Source organism: Sitodiplosis mosellana, unplaced genomic scaffold (genome assembly GCF_009176505.1).
Source record: "Sitodiplosis mosellana isolate CC-2019 unplaced genomic scaffold, AAFC_SMos_1.0 Smas_scaffold_1, whole genome shotgun sequence".
Lineage (NCBI taxonomy): Eukaryota > Metazoa > Arthropoda > Insecta > Diptera > Cecidomyiidae > Sitodiplosis > Sitodiplosis mosellana.
The window spans coordinates 858,779-883,174 of record NW_022595244.1 but is presented as its reverse complement, the minus strand read 5'-3'; the positions used below and the strand labels follow the sequence as shown (position 1 = coordinate 883,174).

At 36.9% G+C, this 24,396-nt stretch overlaps 1 protein-coding gene across 24 annotated transcripts in view; it reads left to right on the top strand.

Annotated features, from left to right (window-relative positions):
• Positions 1–9,828: 9,828 nt before the first annotated feature.
• LOC129569624 (uncharacterized) overlaps positions 9,829–24,396 on the top strand; it is a 76,011-nt gene continuing 61,443 nt past the window's right edge. For 6 of the 24 annotated variants that reach the window (XM_055448873.1, XM_055448791.1, XM_055448848.1 and 3 more), the window contains exons 1-3: positions 9,899–10,288; positions 12,334–12,456; positions 12,905–13,513. In XM_055448873.1, the coding sequence (XP_055304848.1) occupies positions 13,395–13,513 (119 nt within the window). In that variant the 5' untranslated portion in view covers positions 9,899–10,288; positions 12,334–12,456; positions 12,905–13,394. Of the gene's footprint in view, positions 10,289–12,333; positions 12,570–12,904; positions 13,514–24,396 lie in introns of all 24 variants that reach the window. The other 18 variants (XM_055448808.1, XM_055448758.1, XM_055448834.1 and 15 more) reach the window with 7 other exon arrangements.

Sequence of the window (24,396 nt, the reverse complement as noted above, 5' to 3'; positions counted from 1 at the left end):
TCGGTGAAAATCCCAGACAAACTATTCCACAGGCATGTTATGTAGATTCATAAAATTCGGATCGATATCTCTCTCTCTCTGGCTCCATTCTTTAGTGCATGGGTAAAAGATTGGTGTGCTTTTGAGTGCTATCCGAACCTTGCAAGACAGTTTCAATTGTGATAAAAGAGCCTCATTCTCTCGCTCACTCTATCTCGCATTCAAATGTTATTGTTTGGAATTTTACTTTTCTTGCTTGCTCTCTCAATCCAAGCTTTTTGCACAATTCGGTCCTATGCGAAAGTGAACATTCTTCAATTCAGAGACGACGAACGTGTGTACGTATCTGATGTTAAAAGAGAAGAGAAAAAAGAATACAAACAATAAATAAACAAATCATAACTTTCATTTTGCGCGCTTCACATACATTTTCACTCAATTCAAATCGTATCAGCGGATGGATTTTTTTCAATTTGAATTTTGCAGCCAATGCGAGAGAAAGAGAAGAAAAACAATACAATCATCAGCAGCGCATTTATTTTTTCGAGTGTCTATTTACACATAGGTCATGAAAATACCAGCCTCGAATCGCCGGCGTTCTTCTTTCTTTCCACAATTGTGTGCATTTTATTTCTTTTTCATACTTCGCTCATTTTTATTTTCCTTTATAGAAATAAAATAATTTATAAATTACATGTGAACGTATACAACAGTCTATTTACCAGCTAGATACTGTGTTTTATGGCCCGTATTTTATATACGTCAATGGCAGCAGCAGTTCGTTTCGGTGCATGGTTTGTTTTGAATTGCCACCAATACAACTGCGTACGAAAAGCAGCCGATACACACACACACACCAGATACAACACATCCGAGGTAAAAATGTACTTGCACATTGAGAAAAAAGAAACGTGTGTTGTTCTTTTTAAATCACCATCCGAAATAGCTGAGGTTCTGCTTTGCACATTACACTTTTATGATTGCTGGTGAAAAGTGCAGGAGTTTCTGTTTTTATTTTTTCTTTTGGGTCGCCTTCAGATGATGCCGACCAATCGAAATTTAATGGCATGCATTCTCGTTTGATCGTCTGAAAGTGACGAAAATGGTCGGATTCTTCTTGACCTCACCCGAATGTACAGAGAGAGCATATGGTTTTTATGCGTTAAAATATCGTAATTTCCCTATCGAATTTTACCCGACCGAGGTAATTTAACGAAACCTTCAGTACGCCTCACCCAACAATTTTATGTACATATACATGTGCCGTTGCATCGTTTCACACTCAAGCGAGCGAGAGAATTTTTAATGAAAACACAGCTAAAATAAACATCCAATCGGACTATGTACCATTTACATCTCTTTCTCTCTCGCTCTCTTTTCGCTCGGCTTCGTAGTATATACGCAATGCCATACAAGAAAAATCGATAATACAACACTTTTAATGGATTTTTACATAATTTATGAGGCTTGCTCTTTCTCTTTCGGTCGCAAAAATCGCTTCTCGGCACAAAGCGCGCACACCACACATCGGTCGGTTGGTCGGTGTGCAAAACAGCAAAATCGAATGACACGGCACTACGAAACGGTTTCCATTTTAACGAGATATACATTTTCGATATTATTTGGGCAAGCACACGGCCAGCGAGCAAATCGAAATTCCAAAGTGAAAACCGCTCGTTTTCTCACAAATCATCAAGAATTGAGTGTGGTTGGATCGTGCTGACGCTAGAACCTTGACGAAAACAAGAAAGTTGCATTTGAATGGTGATGTGATGTTTCGATGTTGTTTTTTTTGCTGTTCAGCTCGCTTCGTTTGGCTCACTGTTCAATTTCAGGTCCATTTGGTTTGTGCTCGTCGGAATTTCTGTTCATCATCAAAATTGTGTTCGTCACTCGCCTTCATTGCTCTTTTGCCAAATTCGTTCTCAATGTGTGCGGATACATTTTTTTCCGTCTTGTTCTGCCATTAATTTTCAATGCTTTTAACAACTAGAATTCTTCAACAGCGTTTTTTGTTGTTGTTGCTGCTGCTGTTGCGCGCCATTCTTGTTCGCTCACTCAATACCATTTCAGGTTTTTTCTTTCTTCTTCGTTCCTTTTTGTTTGCCAGCATCAAACATCACACCTGCGAAATAACGTCGTCAAATAAAAGAGAAATGCGTGTAAAAGTCTAGAATGCGATAGAACATAGCAGATAGAAGCCCGTATATTTTTAATACACACACATCGCGCACTGCTGCTTCATTCATCTGGCAAAAACGATACTTCTAGAGGCATTAAATGCGAATGAATTTGTGTGCGTGAACATTTTCGAAATAGTCAACCTTTGACTTTAAACAGAGCAGCAGCATAACAGCAGAGAAACGAGGCAAAAGAGAAAGAATAAAAAGAGAACAGAAAAGAAAAAAAACGTGTATAAAGTAAAATGCTGAAATGAGAGAACCCGTCCAAACAAGTATAAAGCTTGAAGCATCAGGCTCAAAAGCCTTTATGTGCAAAAGTGCCTGTGCTGCAAATGTTGCAGATGTACCATCATCTCTCGCCTAACACATAGAAACTCCACTACACAACTTCAGTCGGTCGTTCGCGCTAAGAAAGCGGATTTCGCGTGTGATTCCCAACCAGCCATAGTGTAGGTGGTTTGAGTGCACACGGCGAACGTATAAGTTTTCTTTTCCATCATATTCCACTGAAAAATTACACTGGTTATTCTCGATGCCATGTGTCTCGCTTACTCATCGCCATTCGGGGCCCGGAGAATATGTACACGTTCAACTGTATAAATAAAATGTATGCATTCTTCATACAGTCTCTCTCTCCCTCTCTCTCTCTGTTTTTTTTCCTTTGCCGTCACCGTGGCCGCTGCTTTGCTTGCTATTGCTACATTACATAACCGTTTTGTACTTGCATATTATGTACAGGGTGAGCCGGGGCACATAAGAACAAGTAAATTGAATGGATGTTGTTTGTGCCGAACACATAAATCTTAAAAAAAAAAAAATATACGACGAACCAAAGCAATCCGATTGTGCTCGCATCAAAAGCAAGACTCTCTCTCTGTCTCTCTCTCTCTCGTTCTCTTTTTCTCTTGTTTTGTGCTGTAATGTCGCTTAATGGTCGAAGTTTTGTGTGGATATCAGTAATATTTCATGTTTGTTCGGTGTCTCAACCACTCATATTGACCGATCAATGTATACACACACATGGCTCCAAATCCATTTCAAATATATTATTTTATGACGTTATTCGGCTTGAAGTTTGATGTAGTAAACAATCTGCCATCTTTTCATCTTTCGCCAGCCTAGTCATTGGAAATGGCTTTTTTTTCTCTTGAAGACGGTCACTAATAAAATTGGCTTCGAGTTTATCCGATTATTCAAATTCGATAAAACTACAAATGCAACGGCAAATTATGATCAAACGCCAGATAAAGCTTATCGAAGCAATTTTCTGGTCTTGTTGCCGCCAGCTTCGACCATATTTATTTGTAGTTATGAAACTTCAGTTTGTTTTTGTCTTGCCTACAAAAAGAAAATTGATGGTTAAAAGACTGTGGGCCAAATTGATATGAACACAAGACAATGTCTTCCATACATTTAATGGAAGTCTAACAGAGCATATTATTTGATTAAAGTCAGTTCCGTAAAAGCATAACTAGCACTTTGTACTAAGTGGAGCTGTTGCTTTTTTTTTCTTTCCCTTTATTACAGCAAGAGCAATTGACTATCATCACTTTTTATTGATGGCATCATTCATTCTCTCTCTCTCTCTCCCGCGTGTGGTCTCGCATATGGCAAACGTCAAGGCAACTTGTGCTAAAATTATATGGTTGAATGATTATGCTCGTTTAAATGAGATTTATTTTCGGATTTAATCGATTTCTTTTGATATTCAATTTTCCAAATTAGATTCCATTACGAGTTTTATTTTTGACATCCAAATGCTTGGTGCAGGCATTCGGTTTTTAATTCTGCTTCCATCTAAAAAAAACGAAATATCCGAGCGAAAAAAAAGTGTTTGTTTCGTCGAAACTTTAAATTTTGCAACAAAATTGAATGCATATTTGAGAATGGTCTCACGTTGAGATTTTATTTTTAAAATGCCATCTGACATGAAATTTATTGGTAAGCCGCAGCACTTGGTTGGTTGCTCGGTCGGTTGCGCGCATCTCGTGTGTATGCCATTAAAATAGAAGAAATGTTCTTTTGAATCTATAGACTTATGCAAGCAGCACTTTTTCAGCTAGTACACTTCTTCTCTCTCTCTCTCTCTCTCTCTCTCTCTCTCTCTCTCTCTCGCTCGCTTTCTTTTATTCCTTTTCAAAATTTAATGTAAGATTCTTGTGCGAAGTTGGTTGAAGAAGTTTTATTTTAGTCATAATTGCGCTACTAACGATTGTTGCTGTCGCTATTTCATTACCTCTTACAATTTGAAGCCATACGATTTTTGTGTGTTTTCTGTTGTCATTTCGTTTGTCATACTTTTTTTCTCTACGTTTTTTTGTCTCTCGTTGCGCCGTTCGGAACAAACGCTTTGCTTCCACACAGAACAAATTCAATATTATGTGAATAGCAGAGCCGAAAGAACAACGAGTAGGAACAGAAAAAAAAGAAGGCTGCGAATGAAAGGAAGGCAAAAGACACGAGAGAAGAAAAAGACGAAGCAGAAAGAGAGACAGAAAGAGAGAAAAAAGCCAACGCTAAGAAGAATAAAATAAAAACGCACACAGAAACAAAAGGCAAACTCAATAACATTAACGAAGCGAAACATGAATCTGAGACGTAGAAAACGAACGCAACGTTGTATACTGTGTGTAATAATGAATGCATGGCTTAGTGAACAAGCAAAGAGAATGCTCAGAAGAACGCTCTCTCTCTCTGTGTGTGTGTGTGGCACTGTAGTGTATAGTTATGCCACTGTCGTACAGGCTGTACGGTGGATTCATTTAGATGATTGTATGATATGTGTGTGAGTGTATTGTGTATGTATCATCTCGTAGAGACGTGTGTATGCGTAGTAATATATTAAATTGAGTCGGTCGACTCAAAATAAGAAGAAAAAAATCCCCGAAAAAAGGCACACACAAAAACAAAACGAAAAAAAAATTATTGAAAGAGATAGAATAAAAAGAGGTACACAATAAAGAGCACGCGAGCGAGTGAGCGAGAGAGCAATGCGACGTTTTACAAACAGCTATAACAACAACAGCCATCGATGAAACCATCTAAATATACTTATGAAATGAGTATATATGTATTCGAAACAACAGAAATATTATTGTACAAGCAGTGCGAGGCAGCAGCATCGGCAGCGACGATGACGACGACGACGACGGAGGCAACAACACTCGCCGAATGAGGCAGCCACAGCGTTTCGAATGTGAGCAGAAAAGAAAAAAATGTGTTTTTCGGCGAAACGTAAATGTGGCAACAGCGCGCCTATATATAAATATAATATTCAAACATAGAGTCATGTTCATTTACGTTCGACTCGTACCATGTTATCTCTGTGGCATTACATTGAATGCGTGTTCAGCGCTTCTTCCGTCCTTTTTGCGCGCGTTTCTCGTTTCAATTTCAAGTTTTCTCGTGTCTGCTTCTTCTTTGATTTTTAATTTTAATTTTGAATTTACTACACATATTTCTTTCTCATTTTTTTCCATGGTGCTCATCGCTTTTTCGTGATATGAGTCGTCGTATGCGACGGCAACAATGCCTCAGCAGTTGATTTAAATGCCATCAAAACGTGAATTCCTTTCTTGAGCTTCAGGAGATGAAGATGAAGAACAAAAATACAGTGTATATATGTATATTCCTTTCGACATGATATGCGGTTCATGTCAATCGCATTACTTTTTGCACAGAACGGGAAATGATTATCTCTCAACAAAGCGACTGAATATATATTCGAACACGAGGCACATCTTCCGCGAAATGTGATACATTGGAAATATGGTTATTGCATAGCAAAATTCGAGCTTGATACACTCATCATCTGCACCGAAAAGAAAGTCACATTTGTCAGAGTATAAGCTTATTAAGAAAAAAAACTTCGTAATGAAAATCCGAATAAGGATAGTTCTCTCAAGAGACGATTATAATGCAAAAAAAAAACGCAAATGACACAAGATTTATGGGTTCGACTTAAGAAGAGGCACAGAAACCATTGTTTCGTATTTTAAATATGCTCAATTTGTGCAGAAAAAATGTGATGAAACTGAACAGAGCTCCTTCAGTGGCTGCCATTCGTTCAATCCACAGACATTGACTTCTCATGGATATTCGTCTGATTTATGCGGTCTTCTCGCTGTAATAACTCTATCCAACTGCCGAACAATTAAAATGAAAACGAAGACAGCTAGACAAATGAAATAAGATATTTTCTTTCACTGCACAAGCCTCGGCTCGATGCCAAGTGGATTTTTCAAAACCATAAAATAAACTACAGCAAAGCATTTTGCATCCGAATATAGATGACAGCAAACGAGAGACAGAGAGAATTCTTTGGTTTAATTATTATTATTGCGGAGACGAAGCAATACAATTGATTGCTTGGTTGCCATTGGGTATTCGACAAGGCAAAATTTCTACAAATCCAAACAAGTTCCGAAAAAATAGCAACAACAACGACACAAAGAAGTTATTCAATTAAGTAAATTTGTTCAGGTTGTCAGAATCAACATTCAGCCAGAGCAGTCGGTTGTATTGCGACACATCGACTGAGCGAGAGAAACCGAGAGAAATAGAGAGATAGAGAGATAGAGAAACCACTAATCTATTTCCAGTTATCTGCTTTCGTACATGATACCTTTTGTCATCGTCGTCTTCATTCGACGGCTTTTAATCCAAAGAATGCACTGCATTTGACTTGAGCCATGTGGCTCAAAAGGAACTCAAAAATAATCTGTAGGCATGGGCATAAAAATAGAATTTATAATATTAATTACACGTCGTTGTCATTTGAACAAAATAAAAAGTACGCCTCGGCGCACTAACGCTAACATGTATGACGGAAAACTAAAACCCATACAAACATTCATCATCGAAAAACCACACTCACGCAACTCTGGTTTTGCTCACTCACTCACTCAATTCGGTGAGAACACCAAAATGAACAAACCACGTTGGTTCAGAGCAAGATAGCGCGAGAATGAAATGGAAGAAGAAGAAAAAAAGTGCCAAGTCAACCGCACATTATTAAATATGCCAATTGAACTGAACACTCGAACAGTTCGTAGTGATTTCTAAGCCATGTCCATTACGTACCTACGTATAATTACATTCACGACAAGAGGTTTTGGTTTCTTTATTGTTGAATTTCAATTTAACTTGACAGCACATTGGGGCAAGTCATGGGACTTGAGAAAATAGATGCTCATGCGGTGTATGTACAAGTAGATGTTGTATACACAGACCGAGATAGAGAGATATTCTTAAGGTCTTTAAGCAACGTCATGAGTGATAATTCTTTTCGTTTATGAATTTTCGTTTCTCTCTCTCTCTCGGCTCAGTTTATATTTCATACGATATGTCGAAATTCCTTGAAACTGACTATCAAACACTTGTCGGCATGAATGGAATCTCACATCAGCACGTCGAACTGCGGTTCTTTTTCCTTAATCATATCGCAGAGTACAATTAACAAGTATCGAAGTTGTTTATTTTTCCGATGAAAGTTCCTTTCGATGTTGTTTAATTGGAGAGGATTCGCTGAATAATTTCAGTGGAGCAAAGAAAAAAAACGCATTCGTCGTATCTTTCGCATTGACTTTTGAGCGCATTGACTGACTGTCTCAGAGAGCGGAGCGGAGAGATATGAAGGGAAGACGCTTGTAAATTGCCAACGCCTTATCAAAATGATTTGGCCTGAATTCCGTGGAATTCTTTCCATTTTTTCGATTAGATAACCCAATCGTGGTGGTTTGCACTTCAAATTGCGCTTCAAACAACCGCATGCTTCTTTTTCTACAATCACTTTATACACGTACATATTCATAAGCCCAGCAAAGGCGGCTAAATTTAGCTGCAAATCAACAAACCACATACAATATGCACGACAGTCGTACGTTTTTGTGCTTGAAAATATTGTTTAAACATTTAATATTAATCAGCAAAGTTCCTCAGAACTGTCACTTCAGCTGGCATACGTAATTATCAAAATGATTTTGCTTCTCCCACCGAGTATTTGTGGTGTATGTCACGGCGGCAGTGAGAATCAGCGCACCGTATACGGACAATACGATTGCTATTTGCGCCAATTGTAAAACAATTAGAGCAACAACAACAGCAACAATATAACGATGCGGAACCCATTCCATACACAAATCAATATTTGTGTCTCTCTAAACGTGTTGTACATAACGATGGCGACGACGGCAACGATGACGACGATTTACATTTTGAGTCATGACCATTTACTGCATAATAGCTCCGTTTGTGTTTATTACTATTATCATTCAAAGTTGTTTCTTTTAGTGAATAGGATTTTAATGAACGGTTAATGCGTGCGTTAACGCTCATACACACACACATACACACACATAGACAGAGAGACCAGAGAGACACATATAAAGACACCGGTTTTGAGCCATATTATATTATGCGGTGTGTGCAGAGCAGCGCACAACAAATCGTGTTTACTATGGCTTATGATAGAAAATTAAGGCATTGGACACATTGTATGTAGAAAGTCGACAACAACAACCAAACGTACAGTTTCTTTAACTCATTTTTTCTCTGCTGCTGCTGCTTCTTCGTCTCGCTGCTCTCGTCGTTGCTTATTATTTTGCCAGCGATTTTGGAATGGGCGAACGAATACCATTGCACACCAACACAAGACACACAAACTGGATATTCAAGTTTTGCGTTTGGTTGGAACAGCGCGCAAAAAGTACACTATTTTCATCGTGTGCAAAGCACAGTGAATTGCACGAAGAACGCACAAATAACCCAAAAGAAATAAATGCATATAAATAAATTATATGAAGAGTGCTGCTGCTGCTGTTGTTGTTGTTTTCCTTTTTTATTTGTTGCTGTCGTTTCTCGTTCTTTCTCTCTTTCTCTGTCTCTCTCTGCTGCACGTCGTCGTCATTTGAACTTTTTTCTTTCAGCCGAGTCATCATCGTGGTTTGTATACCGCTTGCTATCTATGTGTTGTTCGATTCACTCGAGGCATGCAAATAAAAGTGTGTGAAGACTGCATCTCATACCACCGCATAGCCATCCACATGGAAACGAGCAAGAAAGCATGTGAACAAATGTGGCGGCAGCCATTTTGGTTAAAATTCATGCTGCGTTCACAATGCCACCGTCAAAAATGTGAACGTGTATGCGTTACACTGTATGTTGTGCAGGCTAGTTTCTGGCTTGGAATTTGAGTATTTAAAAAAATACAGAACCAAAATTGCGTGGATTCATTGAAACTTCAATCAATTTTGCGAAGGCGAACATCTTTTTCCCAAAATGAACGGTCCACGGAGCCAATTCAAGAAACACAAACAGTGGCCGTGTAAACCCAGCCACACAATCACCATTCTCTTTCTATCGCACGTCATGCGAACGCACCTTGTATTTTCTTTGTGATCGGCGGTCTTTGTTCATTCACAGCAGCATATGAATGTCTGCGAATGCACGGCAACATTGAGCCGATTCAGTGGGGCATGCGGCAGACAAGGACAGCACACATGGAGATGTGATATGTTCGACATAGGCAAACGTTTCACTCTCAAGCATACGAGCGTGCACAAATACACATGCACAAGCACATAGCGTTGGAAACGGAACGAATGTAGCAAATACACAACCATACACGAACATCATCAATTTATAATGCTACCAACACACGCATACACAGCCGCACACACACAGAGATCGCATCGCGTACATTCCGAGTTTTCCTACTAGCGCCAATATACTGAACTTGTTCGTTATTTAACTCATCCGAAAAAGAAAATGGCTGACGTCGCGCGAACAGCGTTCAGCATCGTAGTTCTTGCATAGGCAACACGAACGGCACGATATTTCTCAACAAGAAATTGTGTTTTCCACGTTATATTTTCACCTTCTATAGTTCATCGACTCGGGCGCCTATTTAGTTTTTCATTCTTGTGTGTGCTTTAGAACAGACAGAAAAAAACAATTTTATTTATCAAAAAAAAAGAAAAGAAGAAAAAACCAAACAAACAAACAAAACTGAAAGAAAGAAAAAAATAAGAAATAATTTTTTTTAAAGTGGTTCAGTGTTTCGGAGAGAACAGTTGAAATCAGAAAAAACAGCACTCGACGTACAGAAAATCAACAGAAAATTTGCTGTTAGTTTCATTTGGTTCTGTTTTGATAAAACAAAATATTTATTTTAGTTTTAGTGAGATTATTGTGGTTTTTTTGCACATTGGCGATTGCAATTGTGTCAAATGAGAGAGCCTTTTAAAGAAAAAGAAACGAATGAGTAAATCCAATTCCGGTTGCATAGTTGCTTGAGTTTTTCTTCGGTCAAGATGAATCGAAAGGACAAACCCAACCAGAATCAAGACATCAATGATTGTGTGAATGCCTAAATGGCCTAAATCATTTGAATTATACCGAGAAGATTGTTTTTGAATGAGAAATCGTTGATTAAATGTTGATCACTCTGATAGTTTTGCCCATATCGACCATGGTTTTGAACAATCTGGAACACCCTTGAGCAACTATGCGATTGTTTTTTGTGCGTAGCAGTTTTTATGAGTGTTTCATCACAAGCAAACCTATTTCATTTTTTATCTGAAAGGAATGGCAATTTCAAATTATTACAGCGGAAGAGAAACAAATGAAGAATTCCAATGAATTTAAACGATGAGATACAGTTTTGAAAATGAATAAAAATATTTTCCGTTTGTGACGAAGAAAAAGAAAAATTGATATGAAGAATTCTGAGATGAATCGAATTTCTTATAAGCTTGGCTTGGATATGGGAACCACGATCCCACAATTGAATCGATTTTTCGACGAGCGTATGCCATCCTACACAGTGAACATTTTGAGTTTATTTCAATCGAATTTCAACGAATATTTTGTGCAAAGAAAGTGAAAAATTCGAAATTTGCCCAAATTACGCTGAAAATCAAACACATGGTGTGATTTCATATGCGATAGCAAAAGAAATGTGGTAATCATTATCTGAAACGAGTCACACATAATTTTTCGCGTTTCAATAAAAAACGAGAAGAATTCGACCATAATTTTCAGTCGTATTTCACCAGCAAACGTTCTACCATACAAAATCATGAAGACATATGCTTTGTCTACATTTTGTCGAATGAGCTGATGAAATCACCAAAACACCAGCACGACTATTCATATGTTGTGTGTGTTTTTTTGCGTTCTATTTTTTTTCTGAAGAAGCTCACTGAATGGGGTTCTTCGATCTACGAAGCATATACACCATTTTTTTTTAAATAGCTACCATAATAATTCTTCTGGATTTTTTTTTCATTTTTTCGTTCATTGTATTTTATGCGCTCAATATGCTCGATATTATTATTGTATTCGAGCGATGGATGTTCATTGTTCAATTTTTCATTGTGTGTCTCTTGAATTTTGCAACTGGCGCACTTACCAAATGTGAATAATTTATACCATAATTGCACTTCCCGATGATGACTAGCATACGAGCCGTGTGACATTTTCGAGTTGTTTGTTTTTCACTTTGAAAAGCACATTTATGGTTTATAAGCCTCGCACGAATTATTCAAAGAAAACACCGTTTTTATTCAATTTTCTTTGAACTGCTTGCTACATGTATTCCACAACATCGACATTATGTTGAAATAAACGACGGAAATCGAATTCAACTCATTTTGGATTTGTTTTCCACGTAATTTCTCTTGACGTAGGTATTTTCTAGCTGCATCGCCTAGAAATTACATGAGCTTCTCAATTAACTTCCATTCGCGTTTGCAAGATTTTTCTTGGAAGTTACCAAAAGTTTTTCCATCTTGAAAATAATTTCCGTTTGCTTGAGATTGATTCGAGCTCTTATGGAAGTCTCAAGAATTTCAAAGTTTTTAAATTCATTTCTTTGAACGTCGAATATTTTTGAATTATCTTTGGGTTTGTTTCCACAGCAACTCTCAAACCACGTAGTTTCTATGGTTTAAACTGTTTGATTCGGAACTTTTTCATCATCGTGACATTTTTTAAAAATAAAATAAAAAATTTGAATTCGTTTGGGCAAAAACACAATATTCTCAATTTTGTTCAAGTCATTTCTGTCTCATATACAATGAAAAAAAAAAAAATTTTGAAAATCGAGCGTTGAACCCATTATAAGACGCATTACTAATGGAAAACTTCAATTTTTTTCGTTTATTTGCAGAATTAAAATCTTTATTTGTGTTTCGTTGTCAACGTCGTCATCATCCAATGTACGGATTTAATGTTAAAGCATATAACTAAATTTGAGTAAAATTTCATTAATTGGTGGCTGTGTGTTTGCGTGGTATATAAATTTCTCGCATTTTTTAATTTAAACAAAAGAAAACAACCGAAACCGAACTGAAAAATCTATAAATAAAAAATCAATCAAGTTAATTGTGTGTTTTGTTCCACAATGTAAAGAAAATTCTCTATACATGTAAAGTGTTTCGAAGTAACAAGAAAACGGTCGATTCTTTCCTCGTAAACTCATTCATATGTTGAAATTTCTGAAGTTGAAACAATTTAAATCAAATTTAATGTTGATACAAGTTTGGAAATCGATTTTCTTGATAGTTCCAAGCATTTTGCCCACTGCATGGGTGGCTCTCTTTCTCCCCCTTTCTCAACTCTGACAGAGTATGAGGTTTTTTTTGTTAGAATTTAAAGCACATGATTTACCATTGCGTAAATTTTCAACGAAACATATTTAAATCGTAATTTTTTCTCTCTTTATTGACCTCTAATTTCAGTGTGAAAGTGAAGTTTTTATTGTAATCGACGTCAAAAATCAAAGTAAATTTAACTTGAGAAGAGCAAACAAATTATTGAATCTGTGCTGAAGGAAATAAAAAGTGAAGTAACCAATTGTATTTTTGATGGAATCGTAATTGGTGATACTTTTTTGGTGATTGTGCTGAATAAAAAGAAGCAAAATTGAAAAGAAAAAAATATTCTGAGAAAAAAGAGAAATTAGTGAGATTTTTTTTTTGCTCAAGTGCTGCGACCAAAATACGGAATCACAACGATTCAATCCGAAATTGAATCGAGAAAAAACCAGAAAAGGAAAAAGAATAAAGAAAAAATATAAAAAAAATCCAAATAAATTCATTCGCTGAACGGGACGTAAATCGTATCACCGATCGATTGGGACGCGCTTCGTTTTTCGTTTAATTTTCATTTCGCTGTGCTTTGATTTTATTGAAAATGAGTGGTTTATAATGGTGGCCACGTCGGAATGAGATGGAAGCGGCTATACGTTCAGTTCAGGTTGGCCAGCGGGCTGACACTGCGTCATCTCAACCACCAGCATCCATTTCGTATCAACAGAGAATACCATCTGGAGCATCACCAATCCATAGGTAAGCTCATTTTGAGACTATATTCATTTTTTTCAACTTCCAACAATCGTCCCAACCCAAGACCTAAACAAATTCGTTCGACATCAATTCAGTTCTTCAACGAAATCAAAAAAATGTGCTAATGTCGGCTAAGTGCCAGAATCGCCCATGAACCTTCCTCTTTGTGCTGGTTTTTTTTTCGACGAAATTTTTCAATCCATAATACCCAATAAACACATTCGTGACAACATACAAAACGTGACCGCGTATTTGACACCGAAAACTAGTTCGAATTTAATGAGATATTTTGAACATTATGTTGTTGGTTTTTTGTTCTCTTTTAATCGCAAAACTAGTTTAAACGGTACCTATACAAAAGATAATTGCACAAAATAACACAATAAGAAGAAAGAAACAAACAAACACACACCGAGTCGGTGTAAATTACTGGCTGTAACTTTCAATTTGGTTGTCTGTACATAAGTTTCAATTTGATAATAGCACAAACTGAGTTAAATACAATGTAAATCCAAGGTTTTCGCATCTAATTTCTATTTACCCAGTTGATTTGAAGTTTGTAGCTAAAAATTTAATATTCTACTTCCAAGTGAAACCTCGAAATTTGAGTTTCCGTTTGTACACAAGAGGAAAATGCCCAACCAAAACACAAAAAAATACATTTGGACCTTGTTTTTCCTGTTGGATTATGTTACTCAAGTTATGAAATGCAATGGAAAGAACAATTTCTTCATAGGCGAATGAACGATTCGATGTGGAAATGGACCAGCATAACCCGTTGGAAATTTAATATCTTTTGATGTCATTCAAGTTTCTTCTCGTTTTTTGTCGGTTCAATTCAACCCAAAAACTTTTTCATTTTCGGCGTTGATTGCACGCGTGAGAGTGAGTGGAAGAGCGCAAGAACATTCAAAACTCACGTCAAAAGAGTAACAATTAATGGAATATGTTTGAAAACTTTTATAAAGTTAATTTGAATTTTTGCGGCAAACGAAACGGAATGAAATTTTATTTGGTGTCCATTTGAGTAAATTTTCCATTCGAATGGAAACGCAGAGAGGAAATGCTCGAGAAATTCGTTAAAATTTCTCTTTATTCAAAAGGAAAAAAACAGAACTGTGCAGTGTGCACCTGTTCTTGTTTGCTCAAGTTGTTCAACCGAATTCAAGTTGAATTTGACTAATGGTTGAGAATCGTTTGCAAGACAAAAAAACATGTTATATATGGCGTCATTTGTTTGATACTCCTAATGAAAGAGACCTTTGAAATAAAATTCAGCTAGACGATGCGGGAAACAAACTTTCAATTTATTATACTGCCGGTTGTTGCCGTTTTTCTCTTTCGCTATATGCAATTGCAATTCACCAGCAAATGGTGAATATTATGTGTGTGCTGTCGTTGTCATCATATTTTCTGTTGTTGTTGCTAAATGCGGATGCTGAGCCAGTGCTTGAATTTGTCAAGTTCATAAGTTTTCACGAAAAAGAAAGAAGCAAATCGATACAAGACACATTTTGAAAATGTTGACAAATGGCATTTGGCAGCAAATTGTTCCCTCTTCACATGGATTTTTGCTGTCATCCGTCCGCTTTTTCTTGCTTTCTCCCTCTGTTTCGGGTGCTACGATTCATTTTTCTGCACTCTTTGGCATTTCACGCATTTTACTTCGGACATTTTTAACCACCAAGTTCATTTGTCTTTCTTTGATTTTTTCTTCTTTGGCCATTTTTCTGGAAGCATTTGTTTTCCCCATGTCATATTTTTTTGTTCGGAGCCACGTCTTTTCGGTGCTTATAATATTTTTGATGGAAAATGATTTTATGCACAAGGAATGATGCACGTTACGTGCTCATTTTGGTGACTGAAATTTATCAAACGCCACTTGCAGAAAACTGATGTATAAAACGAACAGCGTATTCGTTGGTGTGGCTTAAATGACTCAAGGGTTCGACCACCTCTCGTCCGATGAGTTTTTTTTTTCATCAACACATCAGTGTTATGGTCAAATGCAATTTACACGCCGTTGTTTTTGATTGTAGATATCGTAAAGGTGAAGCGAAAAACGAGCAAATGCAAAACGAAATAATATTGAGAAAACTACTGACCGTTGCCCTATCCGAAATAGCAGCGAAAACGATGTCAATTGCTCTTATTACGTGAGTCGATTGCAGCACAACACATGAGAATGAAAGAAAGAAACACAAGCATTTTCACACAAGTAAAATTAACAATCGTATACGCTGCCGTGTATATTCATACACGCCGCGAATATTATGCGGTTTTTGTGCCAATTTTGTTTATTTTCCTTTCTTTCTATGATTATTCTCATTGCTTTTCGTTGTTTTTTACTTCGACTTCTTATTCGCCTTTTTTCTCTGTAATTCGTTAATTCGTTTTTGTCTCGTGGCTATTCGCCATTGCCATATGATTGATCTATTTTTTTCTGATTCTGTCGCTTGCACACTAATCGTACCACTAACAACAACATCAACGGCAATAAATTGCGTTTGGTCAACACATTTCCATTATTAAACATATACAACGTGATCACATTAAGTTACAAGCTGTCATTTGGCTTGATGCGAAAGAAAATTGAAATAAAACCAATAATTTCGTTGGGCCAAAACGGCAACGAACGCTTGTCTGCTGCAAATTTGGAAGCCATTTTGTTTGAGCCACAGCAGCAGCAGCAGCGATGCTCTTGTAAAAAGTGTCGACCAAAAGCAAAATCATTACAATTTTCAATTGAATTGAACCAAACATTTGCAATGGGCTAAACTAATAAACGAAAGAGAAATGCAAATGACGTAAAACTTCCACCAAATGGAATTTTTCATTTTGGCATAGAGCGCACGTAATCCATAAATATGAGTTGTGTGCCCTTTAAATCGTGCTACATTCAAATGCAACCTGAATCGAATCCATTGAGCGAGCGAGCGACCGAGAGATTCCAATTTTAAATTAAACCAACTTTTTGATAGCGTGCAAATCATATTTATGGTTCGGCAAACGGTTTACATTTCGGAAAATATATACACACAAGCACACGGCATTGCCAAATCGATAGACGATTTCATTACATGCGATCGAATGGAATTCGCCACGCGGTAATCGCACTCGTAAGCCCGCGCTCTTCTTTCACGTCACTCTATTCGACGGCTTCTGCTGTTCAACCGACAAACATCCAGGCTACGCGTAATCGAACGAACGAATGAACGAAACAAAAAATACGTAATTTAATTTTTGTTTGAATGAATAAAACCAAAACCGTAAAACCAAGTCAATAAAATACTTGATGGACAGAAATATGTATTGCGTTTAATTTGCAATGGGTGGTGCCGTTCCATAAGGAAATACAAGCAGAAGATAACATACACAAACACACATACATAAATAACAAAACCAAAGCGAAAAAAAAGACTCAATTCCACTTCATGGCCGAAGCGAAAACTTTGAAAAACTGTACTTTACGACACGAATTGAATTGCGCGCATCGGCGCAGCTGTTGCACTTGGTCTACGCATCATACTTTCGAATTGCATTTACAAATGGCCAATTTCGCATATGTATTGATGAAGCATGGAGAAAGAGGACTCAGAAATGTTATTAAAATCGGGTAATCAAGTTGAAAGAGAAAGAAAGAAGCAGAGAAGATGGAAATGGCAGAAAAAAATGTGTTGTGAAAACAGAAAGAGAGCTTGAAAACTTGAACGGGCTCGGTCGCACAAGTTAATAGCGAAGTTTTAACGCCGCGGTGATTAGATAACGGAACTATATCAGGCGAATATCAGGCGAATTGGAAGCGATTGTGCCACAAGCCAATGAACGCAACGAATGAAAAAGCAAAGAGAAAAATTTACACACAAAAGAAACATTTATTGACCTAATGATAAGGATGCGGCTCGTTTCTATTCCAATATGAGCAGCTACAAATCTGCGATTATATTTTTTATCTGTCCAGAGCGAGAGAGAGAGAGCAACAAAAAAATAGATGAACGAGTTATGCTGATATTTACGATGACGACAACACTCATTTCTGTTCCGTTCGATGTATTTTCCGCCAAATTTAACCGAATCCATTTGGCAATATTTCAATTTTGTAAATATATGCTCTGATCTCGAACTCAGTTTCGCCCATTCATCTCTTTATGAAATTGCATGTGAATACATGTAATCTGAGCAAAATTCCAACATATTTATGTTGTATAAATATCGCATTTTCCCGATAGCAGCAACAACGGCCAGTGTAATACGAGCATGCTATGCCACCCATATTACTCATAAAACCGTTATGGATGCATGACATTCACTATTTTTCTGGGAATTTCTCGCGTCACCGACAAAAAAAAACATGTCGACCATAAAATTACACGAAAAACGTTGCCAGTGTGACCATATACAAAGTGGCTCAGAGGAACACTAGCACACACATAAAACAGCCTGGCTAAATACAGTGGAACCTCGGAAATTAGAAGGTGTTTGTACTTCGGGTACTTCTAATTTCTGAATTCTTCTAATTTCGGAGGAAAATTTTTTCGCATTAATTTTGCAGTTAAATGAACAAAATGACACTACAATAACACCAGAACGAAATTCCAAAATAAAAATATAACTTTGAAACATACTTTTAACAAGATTCCAATATTTTTGATACTCTGCCTTAATAATTCTTTTCAATAATATTCCAATTAAATTAGAAGAATTATCAGACAAAACAATTCATTTATTTCGAGATGAAAGATTATAAAAACTTTGGAGATGTATTTTTTCCATAAAAAAACGAATGTAAAGTAAATTTGGAGCAATCCGAATCCAAAAAAACAAAATTTGTTCATTTTTGGACGAAAATCTAACATATTTCCAGAAGATTGTGAGTTCAATTTGCTTCAAATCAGCCATTATTGTATATTTTAACGATGAAATGTTCCTAAAAATTTTCACTTTCAAATAGAATTCACATTAATATGTTTTGTTTCGAGATTTTGAAGCTGAGGCTCATAATTTTCGAAAAAACCACAAATAGTGATTCAATTCCTTAGTTTCGTCAAGCAATTCCAATCGATGCTTTGTTCCATTTAAAATATTTTTCGTTCGATACAATAGCTGCATTGTATTAAATAAGCATTTAAAAAAGTACCTCTGAAATTAGAAGACAATCTTCCAATTTCAGAAGCAGCAATGGAACGGAGAATTCTCTTCTAATTTCGGAAGAATTCTAATTTCTGGATCTTCTAATTTCCGAGGTTCCACTATATTTCATGCGCGCACTAAAGAGATTTTCATATTTTTCTTATGAAACTCATTAGATGACACACCAGAGAGCCGTTTCACCATTCACCAAAGGTAGACACGTGTACCGCAAGATGAGCCAAAGAATAAAGAAAAAGATAAAGAAACATCTAGAAACTTTGGTCGCACTGATGGGAACAACTTGAAACAACATGTCCACTGCAAGGGCCGAAAAACTTTATTGATGACTCTTGATAGTTTTGATTAAAAAAATGTGATTGAACCCATCAAATGGACGAACAAACGAGCGAGCGAAAGAAGAATGTTCGCAAGTACTTAAGAAAATCAATTAACTGAACATAATATGCGAACAGCAGGCGAAAGTGCGCATTTGAATTTAGATTTATGACCACCAACGTTCGTATATGTATTTGTGATCGTAATCGAACAGAAAAAAAAGTTAATAATAATTTATTCCGTATAAAATTAGCCAACAAGCAGGCCAAGTGCACGTTTTGCACTTTGTTTTTTCTCTCCGGCTGTCATGGGAAATTGCTTGTCAATGCTTTTAACATCAAGTGTCACAAAGTGTCTTCATTTTTTAAATAAATCATACGAACAAAAAAGCACACACACAAATACATTTCCCACACTGAAATAAGTTTTGATTAGCCAAAAGTCGAACACGTGCAGCTCCAATATTCGACTTTACTTTTATTAGCTTAAAAGAGAGACATTCTATTTATATTTTTTCGCTTCCTCAAAAGAAGAGCAAAAGAAGAAGCAGAAAGGAAAACACAACACGAATCGAACATGTTGTGACAATTGTCACCCGATTTTAAATAGTACACGTACACCGAGCCGTGTTTCATTTTCAGCGCTGTTATATAAAACTGAAGTCCGTTCATTCATGTGTGGATAAATCGTATTGAATTCCTTCGACTTCAATTATATCATAAGCATTCGGCCAAAACGAAATAGAAACCAATGTCTCGCGAATTCAAGCACTATCAGCAGCAACAACAACAATAATAACAACGAAAAACATACGCTTGTGTGCCAACATTTATTCATATAAAACATGCTAAGTTCATTAAAAAAAGGGTGAAAAATAAACGAAAAGAAAGAGAAAAATACATGAAGAAGAAACGATGACAACAACAACGATGACGAGAGAGAGAGAGAGAAAAAGAACACACAAAGCATGAATACCAAATGAAAGGCATAAAAGAAACCAGTCGAAACAAAGCCAAGAACACAAAACGCGAAAAAAAAGAAGATATACCAACAACAACGACAGCACAAAACTCGAAACCCGATTAATATTCGATATAGCCGAGAAACAAAATACCAAAATACACACAAACACATACCCATAAAATGAGAAACAATATCACTTGAAGGTCATAATTTCTTTGTGTCGAAACATTGTGCTGTGTCTTCTTTCGCTCTCTCTCTCTCTCGAGCGAGCGAGCGTTCACGCTCACGCTCGCACACACTTGGCCAACCGCACATGGACACACATCGCACGAAATTAGTAACACAACGAAAATAAAACCAACGCCACGAGAGAACGAATGGAATGAAAACGTGAAAAAGAATCTCTTTTTTTTTGGATTGATCGTTGCTCATCACATCATCGTTCATTAACATACATAATGAAAGAAGAAGAAAAATACCAGGAGCAGTCAAAGTTATTCAACTGCTTCGAATGTTATTGTTGTTGTTGCTCGGTATTTTTTTTCTCTTCTGTTGTTCATTTTGATGCCATTCAAATAGAGCTCACGTTCAATTTCCTTTCGTACTCGGTTCGCTATGTGATTTCGTTTACATTTTATTTTTATAGTAAAATTACTTTTCCCCAGTTTATCGCTCTCTGTTCGTCTGATTGATTCGATCGAGCGGACGGTCTCTCATTCGTGCTTCGGTCATTTGAAATGTGTTCGGATTTGTGTGTGCTGGTTTTTTATAGTGCAGTTATTTGATCTTATTGTCAAACCAAAGTCACAATCGACTTAAATTTCAAGCAAAATGAAACTGGTTGAACACATCATCAGCCGGCTCAAAAGCGAGAGATAGAGCGGGTGAAAGAGAGAGATAGAAGCTGATGGAGTGCTCTTTCATTGTACATTTCGACTCAATTCGACGCACACACAATGAACAACCGAGAAGAGAAACATTAATGTAGCAGCCAGTAATAACAAAATAAATAAATAAAATCCGATCTGGAGCTATTTTTGTGTCTTTTCCTCGATACTTTGGCTGCTTTTTTTCTCTACTATTCCTTCGGTTGTTCGTGGCTCTCGTTCATAAACATGACTAATAAAATATTCCATACATCGGAATTCAGCCATTTTGAATTTCAATTCACACACATTCACAAGATTTTTTTTTATAGCAGCATAGACGTTTTTTTCTCGTCGTCGTCGACGTTGTTATTTTTGCCTTTTGTGCCATGATTCGTGTGTGTTGGCCGCTTTGGTCTTTTCTCTTCTTTTGTCAGAGAGTGTCGAAAAAGACGACGACGATGACGATGATGATGACGACGATGACGGTGTTTGTGCAGCATGATATGCACAATGCACATGCGAACAAATGATCCTCTCGTTTCGCTGAAAATATTCGTGCCTTATTTATTTATTCTATAATGCCTCGCTTATTTATGCTGATTCGTTTCTCGGTTTTGCTTTGCCCGAATTTCAATAGACAGACAACGAAGCGAATGGGTTTGCTTTTTTTCTCTCATCTTTTTCGTTTCTTTCATTCTCTTATTGCTTGCTTGCTCGCTCGCTTGTTCACCCTGCACTCTTCGTCCATCATTTTATGGCCCCGAAAATAGACATACACACTCACACACGCACGCATAAATTGAAATGACCGAAAGATATGCACATTTTAATGCAAATTTTAATTCACGCCACATATTCTTTTGTCATCATGGTGAGCGCGCGCTCACGCTCTCCGCGCTGTTGCCCTCGCGTTTTTTTTCTCTGTTTTTTGCACAAGCGAGCGCTCTTGTGCGGTGGCCGGGTTTTATTTTCTGTGTGTTGACTTTCGAATTTTGGCCGAATCCGAATAAATGAATCAATTAGTATGCTGGCTAAGTAAGCAATACATATGGTCACATTCATTATATTTTACGTGTTGACACGATGTTGCTTCTCTTCTTCTTCTTTCGTTGAGCTGTGTGTGTGCCATTGGCTGGCTACATGACCATGCATTTCAATTTCAAAGAGTTTCATTTCAATCCAGAATTCTTAATTTTAACGCAAAAATGCTGTTAGATTCTCGCTGTAGATTTCAATATAAAAAAATTCAATTTAAAATGCGGCCACTTTTGCCATACAAGTAGCAATTATACATCAAACGAATTTTTTCCATAAAAAATTCTGATTAATTGCCATATTTTTTTAAGTTGTTTGTCCCGTTTTCAAAAAAAAAAATCGGTGCAACAAAAACAATTTATCGTCGCCATTTTGGTGTTGCAGTGGCCTGTGGAGGATCGCCACTTCTCCATTTGCAAACATTAATATGGTGAACCGGAGAGAAGAAAAATCACACATTTGGTTTATTGAACGCGCAGCGCAGCGCAGCAGTGCAAATGCTTTTAATCACATCAATCATAATGGTTAAAAATGTGAATGAAAAATCGAAATTAATAGATAAATCGGACGAATTATGACGTAGTCATTAAATGCATGACACCTCAAAATTGAAATTGCATGTAGCGCAAAAAAAAAATTCCCCTCGTTTCAAAATGTGTAATCACCAGCAATATACTAATAACCTCACCAACGGCAACAACAGAATTAGCGGGCGAATGTAGGGAAAAATGCAATTTTTCATAAAGAAAAAAAAACAGAAATATAATGCCGAGCTCACGCTTTTAATGATTTCAAACATTGAAACACGAACAACAACAGTTCAGATTCTTATCGCTGGGCGAAATATATATACGTATACATCAAGCGATGAAGAAGAAAAAATCGTGCGTGTGCTCTTTGCGCGACTTCAATTCATTTTCTTGTTCATTTTTTATGGTTATTACAAACACGCAACGCAGGCAAAAATCACGCAGCCTAAACAGAGTTGGCCATAAAAACGCCACGCTGGATAAGCAGCTTAAAACAAACAAAGAATTCAATTTCATTGAGGCGAGAGAGCGAGAGCATTGCAGTTCCAGAAAGCAACTAAACAGTAACAACAAATGAGAAAGTCAAAAACCATTTCAATTCAAAACTGAAAATGAATCACTGCTTTTTCCTGTTCGGTCGGCACTGCGTGTGTGTTTTTTTCTGCATCATTCAATTAGTGAAGTCGATTGAGTTTCGAAATAGAGCTTTGCGTCGATTCAATTGAAGCGAAACACTTGGCCTAACAAATATCAATGACCACGAACACAATTCAATTGCTCCGAATGAATAACAACATTTTTCGTATATAAAAATCATTTGGTATTCAATGTGCGCGACGACAACGTCGTCGTCGTCGTCGTTCATGAATCAACTCGAATGTATTCCCATCCAGAATTGAGCTGCAAACACAAGCTCCGAAATTACAACACCGCGATAACTATACTCTATTTGCTTTAATTGAGCGTGCTGGTTGTGGGTTCGTTTCAAATTCAAATTCCTGCCACACACATACACAAAACACACTTTGACAGACATACATATGGTTTTGCTTTATTTATTGAACTGTTTATGTTCCTCTAATTCTCTCTCTCGCACACACCCTCTTCTCCGTGTGTCTTAGATTACTAATACGCGCTATATTGTGCGCTCGTTATTTGTTGTAATTGCCAAATATTCCGAGTACATGAAAACCGTAACCTTGACCGTCTAAAATGAATATTAAAATTTATTAACTGATTTTTCGAACGCGTTATTTTTTTTGTCTCGAATTTTCTTTCTCTTTTTTCACATTTGTTTGAGCGGAGCGCTTCTGGGTGTGAACAAACACTTTGAATTGTTCGACTTTATTTATTCGCTCTGTTTTTGTTGATGTTGCACCAAAGTTCTTGACCAATTAAATAATCATTCGAACGATGAAAAAAAAGAACGCAAAAAACCTCATTGAAAAACAAAACACTGAGGAAGAAACCGTCCAATAAAGAAAAAAATCGAAAAATAATACGACATTGGCGATTTGCAATATCGCAGCGTCAGCACCGTGTTGATCAACTTCGATGTTACCAGAGACACGGCTGTTGTTTCGTGAGAAACATATTACATTTCTGTCATTATCGATAATTACATAAACAGTTTACAGAAAGTGTAGTCATAATTAAATTGAAGAAGAAAAAGAGCTCTCAGCACTTTGGTGAGTGTGTATGTGTGCAAAGAATAATCTTATAAGGTGCGCTTGCAATGGTGAACTTCTTGGCCTTGTGTCGTTGGCGCAAAAACAATGATAGTTTTAGTGCCCTCTTTTTGCCAGATATTGCCACATTTTCAATTTCTCCTTCTCTCTGCCGTCAAACATGTATTCGCCGAGGAAAAAAGGAAAAAGCTTTACAGCTTAGTTTAAGTAAAATGCATCAAATTCAAGCTTGCAAAAGATGAATTAAAGTTCTATTTTCAGCTCAACAGCTGCGGCTTCGTTTAATTGAACAAGGATTTTCAATTTAATTCCAAGCACATTGACGGAATTCATCG